The sequence below is a fragment of the Hetaerina americana genome, unplaced genomic scaffold (assembly GCF_022747635.1).
Source record: "Hetaerina americana unplaced genomic scaffold, ioHetAmer1.1.p SCAF_11, whole genome shotgun sequence".
Lineage (NCBI taxonomy): Eukaryota > Metazoa > Arthropoda > Insecta > Odonata > Calopterygidae > Hetaerina > Hetaerina americana.
Window position 1 is genome coordinate 1,084,400 of NW_027286181.1, and position 18,409 is coordinate 1,102,808.

The following is an 18,409-nucleotide window of genomic DNA, read 5'->3' on the forward strand; positions in this document are numbered from 1 at the left end:
CAGTTTTTAATTTCTCATCATTTGCAACAAAATCAATAATTTTCTTAGAATTGACTCTGCCACAAATTAATTACTATAATTAAGCTTATCTCAAAGTACTTATTTCAGACAAAGAATCTTTATTCCATGCACAAATGACAATAACATTAATTAAAATTCAAACTATCATACATACACACCATTTCACATATTTCCTCCACTCTTCCCTGTCTTAGGATATATCTTTTGCCTCTGACGCATTCAGATATTGCTCCATACACACTCCTCTGTTCCTGAGACTTATGTTAAACTTTTTTGAGTCTCTTGGATGATATCCACTTATGACTTTCTGGGTCTACTCCTACCTTTTAAATACATATACGAGTGGTGATTCAACTCACGTCCATTCCCTCAACATGCTCAACCAGCAAAACAACAAACTTCTTCCTTCTGGTGTATTACTGCTGCATCAAATCCATATACTTTCTCAACCCGTTCATTCTTCCCTCTACTCCTCTCATTTTTAGAGTATGTATTTCTTGATTAACTAATACTTTCCACATTTAAACATTTATTCTAATCCTAGCAACCAATTTTGGCTATTTTAAATGAACATTCATTCCTTGATATATTTCACGTACAACCAAAAATGTTTGCTGGAATTTGCACACATTTTAATCTTGGTAGCCCTTGTCCTGCATAAACTAGACAATCCTCCACCTGAAACATTCCTATAGAATATGTAAAAGGATCTCTGCTTGGTCCTTGAATCCTTTAAAATTCTGTCTTAACCTCCGACGTGAATGGGGATAAAAACACTCAGCTGATTAAGCCTAAGAGCACGCCACCAGGGTCAGCCTGGGTCATTTATCATTGCCTCAAGCAATTTTTAAATTTATTCTTAATTTCCTTCCTGGAATTACTCCAATGCCATTTATGTAATTAAAATGTAATGTGTAGCACATCATTATGTTTCTGAAATTCAATCTTTATCAAGTGCTTATGAGAATAACAGCACGTGAGTATAAGACTTTTGAGACATTGGTGTGGAGAAGGATTGAGACAATAAGCTGGGCTTAAATTAAGATGCACAGAGAAATGAAAGAGAGGGAGTCATTTAAGGAAATTCAAGAACTGCAGAATAAGAGGGCATAGAAGCTATTAAGAGGTGGTGAGATGTTTAAGGTTGTGATAAAAGGAAGAATTCTGGGGTGATAATAGTAAATTCAAGTACTATACAAAATCAGAAAAAGAATAAAGAAGTAATATAAGGCCAACAAATCAGATGCAGTAGCTATTTAATTAAACTGTAATGCTGAAAATATTAAAACCTTTATATTTTTTATGGAATGCCTTAATAGCATTATGAGTTCCTTCATGGCTGGATTTCATTTTACTCATTTCAAATTTTATTAATCAGCACTGTATGGAGAAAAGGGAGAGTGAGATTGGCATATGTCTTTCTCATCAGAGTGGATCACAAAATTTACTATAATTTTATTATTTCACAGTTGAATAAATGGAAATCAATTCTTGCTTTGCTTCAATGTACCAATTTCATGATCTTACTGACTTGGCTCCTTCAACTTCCTGGAGCATGATCCCTGCAGCCATTCCTGAATCATTGAAAATTAATTTTAAAATGAACACATAATTTAAAAAAATAAGAGAATTAAAATAAAGAGATCAATAGGATAAATGATAAAAAAACTTCCCAGCAAGGTTAAACTTAATCTGTGGCTCAAATCAAGTAATGTTCTTCGCCCGAGTTCTCTCAACAATTGTTGCTGATTCACACAGATGTGGTGGAGTAAAATATGTACCATGCAACTTCCCCATCACTGTTTCCAATCAATTTCAAAACTAAAGGATCACTTTCAAGGTGGATTAAAATAGCTATTCAATATATTTATCATTTGCTTGGTAGAAAATGGGGGCACAGAGGAATCAAGGTGGTCAGGAAGTCAAGAATTATGACAAATGCCTGGGATAGTACCATTGAGAGAATTCAGGCAAAGGTTAATTTAACGTGGAGGTCATTCACCAGGGCTTTGATGTGGAAAGAATATAAAATATGCACATAGGGTATTCATATTGCGTTGCGTGGTTACACAAACAAATATATTTTTAAATACAGTCGTACTTATAAAAAAAGAATGATGTCATGGCCAATAATCATATAAGTAGGTACAGTCTCACAAAGAAAATTTCATTTATTATAACAAAGCATAGGTATGTATCAATAATGAAAATCTCTATCTGTTTTAAGCAAATAAATATATTTCAGCCTTTACAAATTAGCTCACCACTTTGATATTCTTTCAGCAATGACTACACAATTTGGGACACAGTTACAAAGAAATAGGGCTACATTTGCCTAAATTAAATAATTTATGACACATTCACAACTAGGCCAGCAAAATACATTACTCTTTCACTTTCAAGACACTTTTAGTTCTTACCATTCCAATGCATGGTACAAAAATCAATTTTTAATAAATTGATCAAACACCTTCAGGTGATACATAAAACAAAAAATGTCTTTTAAGGTCAAAAACCTATTTTTACACCACCTCAAATATTGACCAAACTAATCACAAATGATTATCTTTCAAAAATGAGGTGATACCCATACTGCAGGGGAATAAGCTAATATCCTGGTTGAGTGAGGCTATGATTTTATTCAACGACACCTGACAGAAGCATCTACTGCACACCACTACAAATTTCAACTTAACAGTAGTCAAGAGGTTACATTGTGCTTTATTGCATATGGAGTGCCTAATCCAAATTTCCATTGAACATAATACATAGTACCATGATGATGTAACTCAACTTACTGCTCATCAGTTTTTAATGAGAAACTGCTATCCTCAAGTCAAAGTAATCCAATATGAGAGAGATGGTTCCTATTCAAATTAATAAATTCATGAGTATGTCTTTGTTTCCATTTAAAAAATTTAAGAACTTTGGTGCAAAATGCATGCCTAAATAATATACACATAACTTAAATAAGAATTTAATTTTAAAATATATCTTTGTTCAATTGACTTCATATAAAAAATAGTTATCAACCCAAATAGATGAAAGAAAATCTCTCGGGAATGGCAAAACACTACTAATTTGATAATATTATGCGAAGATCATTGGAAAAATTGATTACCAAGCTTTGGTAATAGCAGGACATGAGTCTTTTAAGTCAATAAATTACTTTGATAATTTTGTTAATTGCTGACAAATGGGATAGAAAAAAATTTCACATGGTCAAAAATACAGTGATTAGTTACTCTTAATAAAAATATCATTTTTAAGCCTTTAAAAATACTGTAACTTCTCTGGAAAGACTGATTTCATAATAAAAATACTCTGCACGCAGAATTTATTCAGCATAAAAATGAATCAGCTTAAGTTAATTTCACACAATGCTGTTTCTTACCTCCAAAAATTAACCAGTAGTATTTAATGTAAGTTGATGATGTGTTTGCTAAATAACTGTATTTAGCATTAAAAATATCTAAATTCAGGGATTTTTTTGTCACTTATGAGTTGCTTTTTCATCCTATAAAAGTGAAATTATGGCAAAGTCTCAATATTTAGTTCACAGAGCATATATATAAAGAGAGTGATAAACTAATGACATTAAAGAAATTTCAACCTCCCTCAATCCTTGATGGTAGGAACTATGTTTCAAATAATAAGCTACATAAATTTCTGTCAAACACACAGTGACAAATATTAAAAATAGTGCATTTACAGGAAAGATATCAGTCATTCCTTTAATCCCGTCTGGTACGGAGGGCTTTCCATTACCAAATGTGGCTAAAAACACATACCTTTACAATACTTTCATCCCTAGAAAAGCAATCGTCTCTATAAAACATGAATGCCACTGTGCTTGCAAACATGATTGACATACCTCATAAAAATAGCACTTTTCAGTTGAATACTCTCTTTCAGACTAGTTATCAGCAAACTTCTTAACTAGAGCTATGTGAGTATTGTGCAAGCATGAATGAAGTAGAAAGAATAGAATTGCTGAAACTTTAAACACTGGGATTGCCTTAATGTATAAGGAGTACCTTCATTTTCTGGAGAGGTGGTGCTTGAAATTGATCTTCCTTGAAAAAGATTGAGAATGTTTTCAATTTTACATTAGAAAATATATTATAGCCTCAAAATTTAGTTAGTTTATCAGTTAAATCCTAAGGATAAGAAACAATAAATCAACTCTTAGGCCATATAAGGCTTAAATTTCAATTTCCTACCAAAATTTTTTCCCCAATTCACATCTGAGTGATATTTAAAGAACACTTCAAAGGGCAGCATTTTGACTAGTTTTTTGGAGTACCAAAATTTATTTACTTAACTTTAATTGCTCAGAAAATATAAATGCATTCACATGTGAATGAGTCACAATCATGGTCAGGAAATTAGGCCAAAATCTCAGGAGCACCAAATTCAAGGATCTTATTTCAATTGGAACTAAAAAAATCCAAACACGTGACAGGACAAAGGATTTCGTCATAAACAGTGATTGTGGGCAAAATGTAAACAAAAATTGATGAGGGGGTCAAAGAAACCACCACCAGGCACATTTCCTCGGCCAGGATTCAAATAAAGAAACAAGAAAATAAAAGAGTAAAAAAAAAGTTATCCCAAGAATTGCTATGATGACGCCATTTTAAACTGGCAGCCCCAGTTTTGAATCGGTACCATTCTAATGCATTTAATTCATTTCTTTGAGCATATTTTTTTAATATCATACTGACAAAATCATTGGGTGCAACAGGAATGAAAATGTGTGAATGAATGACTTTAGATTTGTAATGAGAAGAGTATCTTCACTTTGAGAGGCATGTTGCCATTCTACATTTTACCACTAATCAAACTTTTTCATGAACAAAAATTCAAATATGTTTGACAATGATACCATGCCCACAATAACGGGCTAGGGCTCGTCATATAGGGTGCGGCAACATGACTATGCTTTTTGAAATGCTTGCCAATCAGGCTATAGAGGTTGTAGTTGGGTAAAAGTGGTCTCAATCGACAGCTGGGGATCTAACGTTTTCCCCCCACCCTGGTCAGTTGCCATCTTGCATTGGAACAGTAAGGAGCGTGCGTTTGCCGCCGAGGCTTACATATTGAACAGATGTTCTGTTATTGGAACCCAGCGGGCCTTCCGAAATTGCTTCCATGTAGCCCCGTTGGGCCCCCTCCCGGACCAGAATTCAATTGCTGCATGGGTCACTACGTTCAGACAAACCACACGTGCGACCAGATGAAGAACTGGAGCCCCTCGCCCCATCAGGTCACCTAAGGACATTGAGGCAGTGAGAGCTGCCATCTTGCAATCCCCTTGGCATTCAGCGCACAAACGTGTCATCCCTTGGACTTTGTGATTGTTCAGTGAGGCAAATTCTTCTCTATGACTTGATTACCATCCTTATAAGTTAAGGATAGTGCGAGAACTCTGACAACGTGACTTCAATTCTCGGAGGAACATATATGAGGCTCTTCTAAAAAACATTCCTGAGGATGCAATTGTGTTTTTCAGGGATGAAGCCCATTTTCATGCAAATGGATACGTGAACAAACAGAACATCTGCTACTGGGCTGACACCTATCCCAGAGAATTGCATCAAATGCCTTTGCATTTACCTAAAGTCATAGTGTGGTGTGCATCCTCAGTCAGTATTGTTGGTCCCTGGATTTCTGAAGAAAATGAAGTTACAGTGACAGTGAATTCAGACCGGTATGTAAACATGTTGGAGGAATTTTTTTTCTACGAATTGATGAACTGGACTTCGGGAACATTTGGTTCCAACAGGAGAGAGCATCAGCTCACACTTCAAGGGCATCGATGGCTGTGTTGAGGGAACACTTCCTGGAGCGCCTCATCTCAATAAGGGACGATTTGGAGTGGCCAGCCAGCTCCCCCAATTCGACCCGTTGCAATTTTTTTGTGGAATTTTTTGAAATCTAGCATTTATATCAACCGTCCAAGGACCCTACAAGACCTAAAGGGCAACATCCGGCTAGAAATTGCCAACATACCTGCTCCTACACTGGTAAGGACCATGACAAATGCCAGAAATCGGCTTATTCAATGTATGGACAATGGGGGGGGACAACTATCTGATTTTATTTTCAAAATTGTGAAAAACAAAACTTCAAGTATGTACCTACATTTAACACAATAATAAAAATATTGTTTCATAAAATGGGTTTTATTGCGTTTTGGAAACTAGAAGTTATCCTGCTGCACCCTGTATTACAGAAATGGTGCATGCGATACACAATGGGTCCCTCCTTATGCTATTACAGATTTCCTTTACAATGCACTCTTCGAAGAAGCTCATGACACTTTACAATGGAACATGTTCTCATGCTACAATTGCATCCCAGGAGTTTTGGCATCTTGTGGGCCGTGAGCACACTGCTGTTTCATATTAACTTCATGCTGGTAAACAATTAGGTATGCATTGCAATGATTCTCACATTATATATCCTGGTGTTTATGAAATCTGGTTAAAAATACACATTATTGTCATGTCACCCGTTTGACTTTATCATATGGTTTGAGCTATTGTCTTGTCAGGGCTAGCAAAATCACAAAACATGTAGCAAGGTTTGGTGCATTTGCTATCGCCAGAGTGCTTAACTAAAGGTTTTCATTGAAATCAAAGAGACTTTCCTCATACCAGAAGTACTATAGGAGTCTGCCACTCACTTTCTACAGAGTAAAGTGCCACACTATTGCCAAAAATAGAAAGTGTGTTAGCTTTTGAGATGGATCTGACCTCTGAATTTTAACAAATAACCCCCAAATCATAAACATGCTGTCTCAGGAGAGAATTTAATCGATGGCAGAGTGAAAAGAAGAACATGGCATACCCACTACCACTATATTCCCTCTTAGTAAGCTCTCATTTAGTTCTGACTTGGGGAAGGCTGTGAGAACAGCAGATGTGAAAAATGTTTTTGATGACAAAACAGGCGATGTAAAAGTCTTCTGAATTGGTTTTGCAGCATTCAAATAAAAATTCCCTCCATTGGCATTCTTGCTCTCTCTCTCTCTCTCTTAATCGCTCTCCCTGTCCGCAAATAAATTCCATTTTGCTACTGGTGATGGCCTGAGTTCCTCATTCTTATTTTATGAGGGCCAAATGTTACACTGTGAGTAACACCACTTCTGAATTGAATTGGGGAAGATGAGAGAAGACCTCATATGGAAGGAGTATCAATAATAATAATAATAATTAGCTTTGTCACCACTACCAACAGATAATAAAAAATGCTCACTTAATGCATTGTATGTATTCAATACTGTTACTCATTATAATTAAGAGTTTGAGATAATTCAAATCTGTTGATGTTGATACGTGATATTTCATTGGTCTGTTTTACAACAATTCATTCAATGGAATAGGTCGATATTGAATACTGTAAGCCTTAAAGTTATTTTATCCCAGGTATTCAATGAGATGCAACTGAGAAGTTAGATGCCTCACTGTGCTGGGCAGGTGGTTTTCCAGATAGCAAATGAGTCAGGCAATAAGAGATGATACATTATCATTCATAACAAGTCAGGTTCATGAATCACATTAACTTGTGGGTATGCATTGAAAATTATGTCACTTTCCACCATGGTTTTTCCCATGCAGTTTTTCAAAATAAATATAAAACTCAGTTGATGCATTTTAATATTTATGCAAGAGATCGTCTGGGGCAAATTATCACAAATATATGAGTGCATAAGGACAATTTATGAGATGTTCACCATATGATTTGACTATTGATGCAAAGCAGGGACCCATCGTACTGGCTCTTTGAATTACTTAACAGTACCCTAATGTGCAAAATGTAAGAGGCCAAAGTCAAAATCTCTAAAAGTCACTGAGATTGAATATTTATATGGGGATGCATGAATCACCAATGATGCATCACTTACTCTTACCCATAAACAGATAAGAGAGAAGTTCATCATTTATAATTTTCAGTCAATCTTTTTCAAATCAAAGTACAAAAGAAATATTGTTTAACTGACAGCTCATCATCAATGCCATCACCATATCAATTGGTGACAATTTAATATAAATGGATAATTAATCTAGTATACCATGAATAAATGGAGAGAAATGGAGACAGTTTTTCAATAAGTGTAGCCATTCAAAGAACTACCAAAAACTGGGTACAAAATTATTTTAATATTAGAGGGTCATAAGAATCATTCAAATTATATCATCTTTGTACAGAGCAGGATATTTGTTAACAATTATGACTTCTGACAAATGTCATTTGGCTTTGTAATAATTGCAAAACCAGAATGAAATTTTAGGAATTACAGTTCTTATGATGGATAATAGTACTGAAAAAATGAATGAGACTTTCAAGAATTATTTCAATGGCAACAAGAACGAAGCATAACCACTGCAGTTGAGAAATCATTGGCTAATCTGAAAGCAGAGAATTATATGCAGAAGCACCTCATGTCTGAAATACAGGCCCCCGACCAAAGATGCTCAAGGAATGAGAGTGACACGACTGGACGTATGTCTAGCAAGTCTGTATGTCTAAGACACTTTTGCAGGTTTATGGCAGTTCCAAGTGACACATTCCATGAGCCCCAGTTGAGATATGAAACTCCAGGAGGATGGAGCTTATAATGAAACTACTAAGGATTTTCATCGCCTGGAAATTTTCAATACATACGTTAATGTAAGAAATTCATATTTTTCCATAATGTACAGATAAGAATAAAGAATAATTTTGCAGTGTATAGATTCATTAGGCTGAGGACTTGATTGATTCTTACACCCCCATCAGCAAGAGAGAGAAATCAAGATCACTCAAGTAATTATAGTTTATTCTTTCTATTATGAATCTCTATTTTGTTTCTATAATGGCATTTCCTGGGGAGCCATGTATACTGTCCGTGACTGTGTGGATTCATTCTATTTTAATTAATTCCTTCTCTCATAAATAATGATTACAACTTGTTCGTCATCTTCAATGGCACCCAAAATATCTGATCACGTAGAGGGGAGGGATAGAGTCACTCATTGTCTGGTTTACGCATAAATACAGGGTCGCCTATAATTATTAATGTATATAATTCCAACTAAATTTTACATTCAAGTTTTGAAGGAAAGATAATGAATTATTTTGCACATGAAAGTCTAACTAAGATTGGCATTGAAAAAATACATGAAAACAAGCAAGACGGCAGAGCACTTTTCTAGAAAAAATCTTCCAAGTATTATAACTGTGGCACTGTGTGCTCTATTTAATACCCCCAGGCAAGAGTTTGCGCAACTTCATTTAGGATAAACAAGGTCACCTTGTCAACAAAATAAACCTGCACCTGGAGAATAGTGGCACAAATCATATAGAAAGTAAATAAATGAGCTAAATAAGAGCCATTGATGGCGTTTTTCTTCCTCTAATCGTTTTATTTTTGTCATAAATAATAATCTTGGTCATTCCACAGGGTGAAGATTCTGTTCAATAAGAACATCAAATTTTCCTGCAGTCCTTTAAGTACATATATATATATATATATATATATATATATATATATATATATATATATATATATATATATATATATATATATATATATATATATGATACATATATATATATATATATATCATGTATATATATATATATATATATATATATGATACATGTATATATATATATATATATATATATATATATGTATCATATATATATATATATATATATGATACATATATATATATATATATATATATATATATACATATATATATATATATATATGCACATATATATATACATATATATATACATATATATATATGCACATATATGTACATATATATATATATGCACATATATGTATATATATATATACATATATATTTATATATATTTACATTATATGTATATGTATATATATATATATATATATATATATATATATATATATATATATAAAATACATGAAATTTTCAAGGATACTGTTTGTGACAAACGAGTGATGAAAGAAGATAGAAGACTGAGATGATCAAGACAACTAAAAATAATATAAAATTATCATTTTGAAAAAAAAAAAAAAATCACAGAGCCTTTATTAAAGCATTAAACCATTCCCCATGCTTCAATATCATATATTTTTAGGGTTTCTTCTTAGTTACTGTTCATGAAGTACATGAATAACAATGCATAGTTTTGACATTGGTGAATTGAACTACTTATATGTCATAAATATGCAATTATTTCCCACAATAATTAATCTGATGAACCTTGGGGATCTGTAAAGCCTTTACTCAAATAAATGTTTCAAATAGTGCATAAAAATAATCTTCTAAATGGTTTGAGTCCAAAATGTTCATTCGGGCACATATATATATATATTTATAATTTCATAAAGATTTAGGTAAAGATAATAAAATTATTATTTGAAAGTGTGACATGATGCGGTCAAGGGGATAAAAATATAAATTAAGAATATCTAGAAAATTTGCATGCACGTAACAGAAGAACTGGCCACATCCACAAATGAATAATTTAAAAGTATCTACCTACACTCATGGTGATATTGACACATTATCTCAATATACAAATAGCAAGTATGAAAAAATAAATAAAAAAATATTAATTCACACAATATCTTACACAACACCAAGAACACTAATACAGATCATTTAGTTCTCTACGCACTTGGTCAAGTGCACTTAGACACTTTTAAGCCAATACAAATAAATTAGACTACTCAATGATCACTCATACAATGACCCTACGCAGTGAAACAATGTCCTTCAAATGAACACAGATATGAGTGAAATTACAATCTTGTCATCATGACAAAAATTAAAAATTATAATTCAAATGGCATTCACCACAAATTATAAAACACTCCTTTTCAATAAAAAATTAAAACATTTTTTTGAAAAGACACTATACTTCCACAATTTGAAGCAAGAATGACTAGATAAAAATATTCAAGTTTTTCACTCCTAACGATTCACTCTTAAAAACTAAGAATGAAAAAGCCTAAGTTATGTTAAATAAATGGTTTAAATATTTGACTTTTATAATCAATAAAAAAATATTCTTTCTTCCACTACACATGCCATAGTCATCCACACAAAGACGAGTAATAATTCATCTCTAAAAATACTGATTCCCTCAAAAAAAAACTTGATGGATGATTCAAATTAAACCCTCCCGTTTGCCGCAGTTCAAATCACCACACATTAACGACAATTCCAGGCAACATTTATTGTTGATTACCAAATGACTCGTGAAGTAATTCAAACTGAAGCATGTACTAGATAGGCATCAATCACACAATTCTCACACAATGGAATTAATTCTTTGGATGCATTAGTTCATCTATTCCTGGAGCAACATTAATTGATAAGAAAATTTTTTAAGGGATAAATGAATATGTGTGCCTCTTTATAATTATTTGATTTACCTCATTAATCAGATCAAAATATATATAAAAATAAATTTTTCCTTGCGTAGCTGAAATGCAAATAAACGTGACATAACAAAATTCAAACATTTTGATCTCATTCCAATTGGGTAAAAATTTGAGACAAATAAATACCTCAATTGAATTTTTCTCCCATGTAATCCTTTGATATGGAATAGACAACATCACAAAATTAAATCTTTCAAAATGCAAATTTTCCCCAAAGTAAATGCTTCATATATTCCACTCACCGTCATGCATGCAACCTGAATTTCCTCTCGCACCCACTTGCAAATATGCAATGAAATACAAAAATGATTACATTCCAAGGCAAAAGGGTGACTTTCACCATGCTCTCCACACAAAACTCATGGAATGTGCCCCGACAAAATTACAAAAGGTTGACCACATATAAAATGCTCTCGTAGATTAAAAGAATATTGCTGCACGTTGTGTGTTTGAACTTGGATATTCCATTTTGGGCACGAGCCGAGCCCTACAATTCTTGGCCCTCATACATGGTCACCACTGGTATCCCTTTATTGTGGACCCGATCATGCCGAACCAAATGTTCATTCTGCGAGAATGACTTGGAGCATATTTTACACTTGAAGGGACGCTCTCCAGAGTGCACCCGCTCATGCCGCAGCAAATTTGATCGGAAGTTAAAGGACATTGGACAATGCTCGCAGGCATACTTCTTCACCCTCTCCTGGTTCTCTGAGGAGCCCCTCAACAAGTTCTTTGTAGGCGTTTTTCTCTTCTTCGGCACCTTGGGCAGGGCGGGTAGCTTTGGCTCATTTCGAAAATTGTAAGCTTTCAGCGTGGATGCAACCGAGAGCACTGCATTGGTGATGGGCAGAGGGGGCCTCTCCATGTTGCACCCGGACCTGTCAAACCATGGGTTCCCCCCATGCTCCACTTTACCTTCTGCCGCGAAGGACATGTGCAGCCCCTCACTGCTGGCAGCACCACCACCACCACTGGTGACTCCATTGTTCTCTTCCTCCTCCAACAGAGCAACCACCAAATTGCTTGGGGTCAGGCAAGGCTGGCTCATCTCGGAATCTGCATTGTTAACTCTCTCTGTCGAATTCTCCTCTGCACCTGCCGTGCCATCGGCTCCTCCGGACTCAATTTCTCGAGGCTGGAACATCTCGGATGCCACCGAGCACTTCTGCTCAGCCACCTCCTGTTGATTGAACTGTCATTAACATACGATTCCGAAACATCTGATGTCTAATTGTATCAGTATATAATTTAATTTAATTATAAACAAGATGGATGGACATGCAAAATATTATATAACTTGGAAAAGCTGATTTATCTAGCCTTTGACTATGGAATTGCATTAGAAGTTAGTGTCAATATTTTCAATATCTGCCAAGAGAAAACAATATGGGATCAAATGTTGTAATCAAATATATATCAAAATTTTCAACTTATAAAATGAAACATTTTGGTTGTATGCATAGTGATATAGCAATATGTTTACTTTTGGGTAACTAACTAACGGGTATTGGAGATTTAAAAAATTGATTTCCCTGCATTGGCTCTTTCAATGTATTCTTGGACACTATAAAAAACATTATTTACAAAGAAGTCTTTTAACATTTTAAAAAATTTATATTCTTGGGGAAGTATTTTTTTTAGCTCTTCAGGAGGTCGATTAAAGAGCAGTCTTCCTGAAACTTCTGGGGTTTTTTGTAGTACTGCTGCTCGGCAATGGCCATTGTAAAGATTATCCTTACCCCTGGTGTCATACTTGTGAATATCTCTATTTCTGACCAGAGAAGGGGTTTTGGTGCAGGCATACAGAATCACATTATGCATATAATATATACAGGGAATGGTCATAATTTTGTGACATTTGAAATACTCCCTGCAGGATTTTCTTGCATTTAGTTTAAATATAACCCTTTATGCACTTTTTTGAAGGGTGAGATCCTATTGATGTTTCCATGTGCTGAACTCCCCAGCAAATGACGCCACATCGAGCTATGGACTCAAGTATTCCATTGTATACTGGGATTAGTACTTCTGCATTACAATAGTTAGGAAGATATCGTAAAAGGAATAGGGCTGAGCATAGTTTTACACTACATTTTTCCATTTGGAACCTCCAGCTTAACTTATTGTCTATTTTTAAATCCAATGAATTGGTATGTTCCAACTCGGAAATCAATTAGTTTCCTATTTCTACAGAAATATTTGACTGAAGGTCTTTATTACTGAATACCAAGTTAACTGTTTTTCTTGCATTTAGTTGTAAATTATTGCCATGCAGCCAATGAGCGACTGAATTCAATATTGTATTGATTAATTTTTAGTTTGACTTACATCCTGTCCTCGGCTGATAAATAACAAGTATATTCTTATTAAACTCCATTTATCTATCATCAATTTTCCATACAATCAAACGTGGCAAAGGACACATGTACAGGCATAGGCTATGTGAAAAGATAATATCAAGGGTACAAAGTGATAACAGAGAATAAATACCAGAGCCAGCATAGACACAAATACGACCATTCCTGCTCAAGATACTATTCTGATGCCTCTGAAGGACTTTGATGACAACCGTAGGTTCATTTATGTCTTCAGATTTATTTCAATGCTCACTATAACCTTAACTATGCCATATAAGGGATTACGTAAGTAAGTTATCTAATACTCAGATTATCTAAATAAAATGCCATACCAGGTCATTTACACGTAGATTCATGCAAGTCTCTTGGATCATGGCTATAGATATCAGAAATTTTTCCAAAGGGTACTTCCTAAAAAAACACACATTCACAATGATGGCACAGTTACTAATCTGAATTCTTTGAAAAGTTAATGCAGCTTGAAGTTTATTTATTTTGCATATAGTTCTACCAGCTCTTCTTCAAAGCACCTTGTTTGTATGCTACAGTGACCCCAGTACGCCATATGCAGATATGAATAGATCTTACAATCATATATACATATTTCTGTGAACATGGGCTGACGCTTTCTCCCCAAACTGTATTGCAAATATACTTATATTTGAAGTGATTTTTGCACTAACAAATTCAATATGATCCCCATAGTTAACGTGTTTTGATTTCCTCTTAACCCTAAAAAGATGACAACATCCGAGGGTTCGACAGAATCATTGTTAAGCGTAAAGGAAGGCAATTTATCAGAATTTGTCTGCATTGGATAAATAATTTCAATTTTAATTTTCCTTACTTAAATTCTGAGAATTATTTTCACTCCAAGAATAAATTGCATGCATAGTTTCATGCAGATTGTTCGATAGAGAAGTATATTCTTCAAGGGAAATTGCTTTCATTACATTATCAGCAAACATAGGGATCATACCAATATTCAAATAATTTAGCAAAAATAATTATTCTCAGCGATTGTAACAATCGTATCTTCTCTGCTCACCTCCTCCCAGCTACCATTGCTGGTAACAGCTTCAATTCCAATATTCAGCCTTTTCTTTGTTTCCATTAGTAATGCTTCTGACTTTTGGCAACTCATTTTAAACTGGTAAAATTCATCCACTTTGTACAGGCAGCGGTGGCATATCAGATGAGATAATGGATCATTAAGAGATACCTGTAATAGAAAAACATACTTACTCCAGAGTAGGATTGAAAAAAAATTAGAAAGGGTTAATGGGCATACACTATTAAGAAGATACGTATTTGCTCTGCCATAGCGAGTACATTGGGTGGGCCACAGAAAGCATGTACAGTTTCCTGTGAAATTAACTTCTCTTTCCATTTATAACAGGGCATGTAAAAATTCCTCACACTGTTAAGCATGATTTCCTGTGGATCCAAAAATTAACGTTCCCGGAATTAAACATTTCATGAAACACTATTTATACAAATTTTAAAGCAAAGGTCGTTTGCTTATATAAAGTTTGCTTGCATAATTATGCTATTTTTGATAAAACTCTCATTTAAACTTATTAAATGAATGATTCTCAGGTTATGCTCCCTCCTGTATACTGACATAACTGCTTAGAAATGCTAATTTTCACATTAAAAGTTACCGGAGTGATGAGTATGATGTATCTATGGGAAAAATAAAGGGCCGAAAGTAGGGTCTGTTCGGAACGGGAAGAACTGCTTCCGACTCCTAAATTTCCACCCCATACTGGTTTTTATCATGGAAAATTTACGATTGCTAACACAAATTCAGAATAGGACAATTATTTTGGCGACCCAACTGCAAAACGCCTGGGGCAAATAACCCATCTGGGCCCCTCTCTCACCACTTATTTGAACAGTAAAGGTTAGGGCTAATGTGACACAAATACAAATAAATATTGTGATATGTATGTACTATCTACTATATATACCATGAGTACAATATCAGTCTATTTGGGAAGTTACCTGACTGCAAAGATGTAAACAAACCCAAACATCCTAGTAGATAACTGATTCAATGGTAAAGTTTTAATACACACGTCTGCACCCCAAGCTAAGGTCTTACTTCATGCTATGTAATACCCCACTGCAATTTATTAGTACCAATTCAATTTCAAAACTACACCTAGGGGAAAATTTAATAAATTTCTTCGGCAAATGCTCCCAACTTAACACCCGAAACAAGAATGGCAACAAAAGGGAATAAGTTAAGAGCACATAACTGAACTAACACTAAATAAATCCAAAATTCAATAAGCCTGAACAATTGCCTGTAAACGCTGTGCTCTGTTCACGTATGTCTTTCCAGATCCGTTTAATTTTTCAATTGTGTCTGTGCAATAAGTTTCTTTGTATAGTAAAATAATATGATGATAATTAAACCGCTAAATTCCCAAAAAAAATCCCAGTAATTTACCTTTTGCGTAGTTTTCATAATTCTTACATTCGACAGTAATTACTGTGTGCTTTACTACCAACCTTAATGAGGAAATACCGTAAAAAACAAACCTATTATCAGGGACGACGTACTGAAGAGATAAATAGCTTCCGAGCTAATTATTATAGGTAAAGTACCTCCGAGTAACTAATTATTTCAAGGTAATTTTGCAGAGTAACCAATGCACAACTCACCTTTATGTTCAAACAGGCGAATATCCGGTCAGTAAGTGTAATTGAAACTTGTTTATCAAGGCTATCGTGAAAAATGGGAAGCCGAAATGCATCCACAGATAGGCACAGCCTACATATTTCTTGAATGTTTACGGTTTCGCCAGACATTGTGTCATCCATTTCTTCTGGGACAAAGTTACCATATATATGCTAACTTTCGGATTAAAATCGCAATCCTCACCACACGGAATATAAAATTAAGTTCCCGAAAAACACTGAATCGTATTTCTTTACTGTCCACAATAACAAACCACTGATTTGGCTGCTTGCTCGTCATTGGCTCCTTCCGTTGCTTTGATAGTTTGAGCCGCTTTATAGTGGAGAAGCGTCACCTGGGTTTAGCCATAGTACGCCATTTATGCAGTATGAAAATGAGCGCAATGGCAAAGATGAATTAATATTTTGTCGCTATTAGACCACAAATTGTATTTTAGAAACTTTATTTCTGAATGAATAATATATTAATAATATTACTCGGTTTGAGCAACGAAAATTATTTGCTCCCTAAAATCTGAGGCCCGCTATTTTTTATTTTATACCAGAGCCGTCAGTATTTATACATATAAAAACCCATAAACACAGTAACCAACCCGAAGGCCGGTTTGGTAGGTGATGGTAGAGTTCACCCAGTACTAAGCCCGACGGCGTGTTAAATTCACATATTAGGGTAGGGGGGGCAGTTCCTTTCCCTGTGCCGGTTATGGTTTCCCAGGATGATCTGTTACCCAAAAAATCACATACCTTGGGCGGAGCTGCAGGTGCCCAGAGTGCCTTGCCCGGGACCCACGGTCAGTAGTCTAACGCTCTACGCACTGGACTACCGCGTCCCACACTTAAACATACATGAGAGAGAATTTGTTACTGCGAAGGTATATTGTTCTTTTCCTGAAAAAATAATACTTTTTCAACAATCAACTTATTTTTTTAGCTCATTAGATTAAATAAATATACTAGGTAGGGAACAAAAATTAAAACTCAAATAAGATTCTTGTTGATTATAATATTGTATTCAGATTATATTTAGAAAAATGACAGTTTCATTTACAATTGTTCAAATATAATGAGTATATATTTTAAAGTGGTACGCGGTAGTGCAAGGGGTAGAGCGTTGGACTTGCTGATCGGAGAGCCCGGGTTCGATTCCCGGGCAAACTACTTTGGGCACATGCAGCTCCACCCAAGCTATGTGATTTTAGGGCACCAGATCTTTCTGGGAAACCATAACCGGCCAGTTGAAAGGAACTGGCCCCCTTACCCTGATGTGAGACTTTCACACGATGTCGAGCTTAGTACAGGGTGAACTTCACCATGACCTACCAAACCGACCTTCGGGTTGATTACTGTGTCTATGTATGGTTTTATATTTTAGAGTGCCTACAGCTTTGCATTATCTAGAAAATTCGTGAGAGCTTGTTTTTATTACCGAATCGTTCGGGTTGACAATTTTTATTCTGCGCCTTCGGTGTTAATGTCTTCGAATCTCATTCCTAAAGTTTCATATTTGGTTAATTTTTTACTGGATAGGGCTCAGTTTTATCTTATTATATGTATTAATTATAAATAAAATGAGTGAAAACCACGAATATCCATCAAACCTAAACTATGTTTCGCACAACACTATCCCTGTATTAATATATATACCACGGTGTATTTGTGTACCTTTAGGAATTTACTATTTCGATGATGATATGGACACGTATTTAAATTCAATTTTTTCACCGAAATCATCACCGTTTAAAGAGATGAGATTTACAATAATTTTAAATAATAATTGAAGATCCGCCACCTACAAAACGTTACGACAATTGCGCCATTCTTGCGAAGCTTTTAACAGATGAAAGTCATTTTTCCACAATGCTTGCGTGTTTGTTGTGTT

At 34.7% G+C, this 18,409-nt stretch overlaps 1 protein-coding gene across 1 annotated transcript; it reads right to left on the reverse strand.

The window, feature by feature from the left end:
• Nucleotides 1-11,948: 11,948 nt before the first annotated feature.
• On the reverse strand, nt 11,949-16,653 carry LOC139701065 (zinc finger protein piragua-like). The gene is made up of 3 exons (XM_071599639.1): nt 16,495-16,653; nt 14,870-15,043; nt 11,949-12,644 (listed from the first exon to the last, which is right to left on the reverse strand). The coding sequence occupies exons 1-3, from the start codon at nt 16,651-16,653 to the stop codon at nt 11,949-11,951; spliced, it is 1,029 nt and encodes a 342-aa protein (XP_071455740.1).
• Between the last annotated feature and the right edge of the window lie 1,756 nt (nt 16,654-18,409).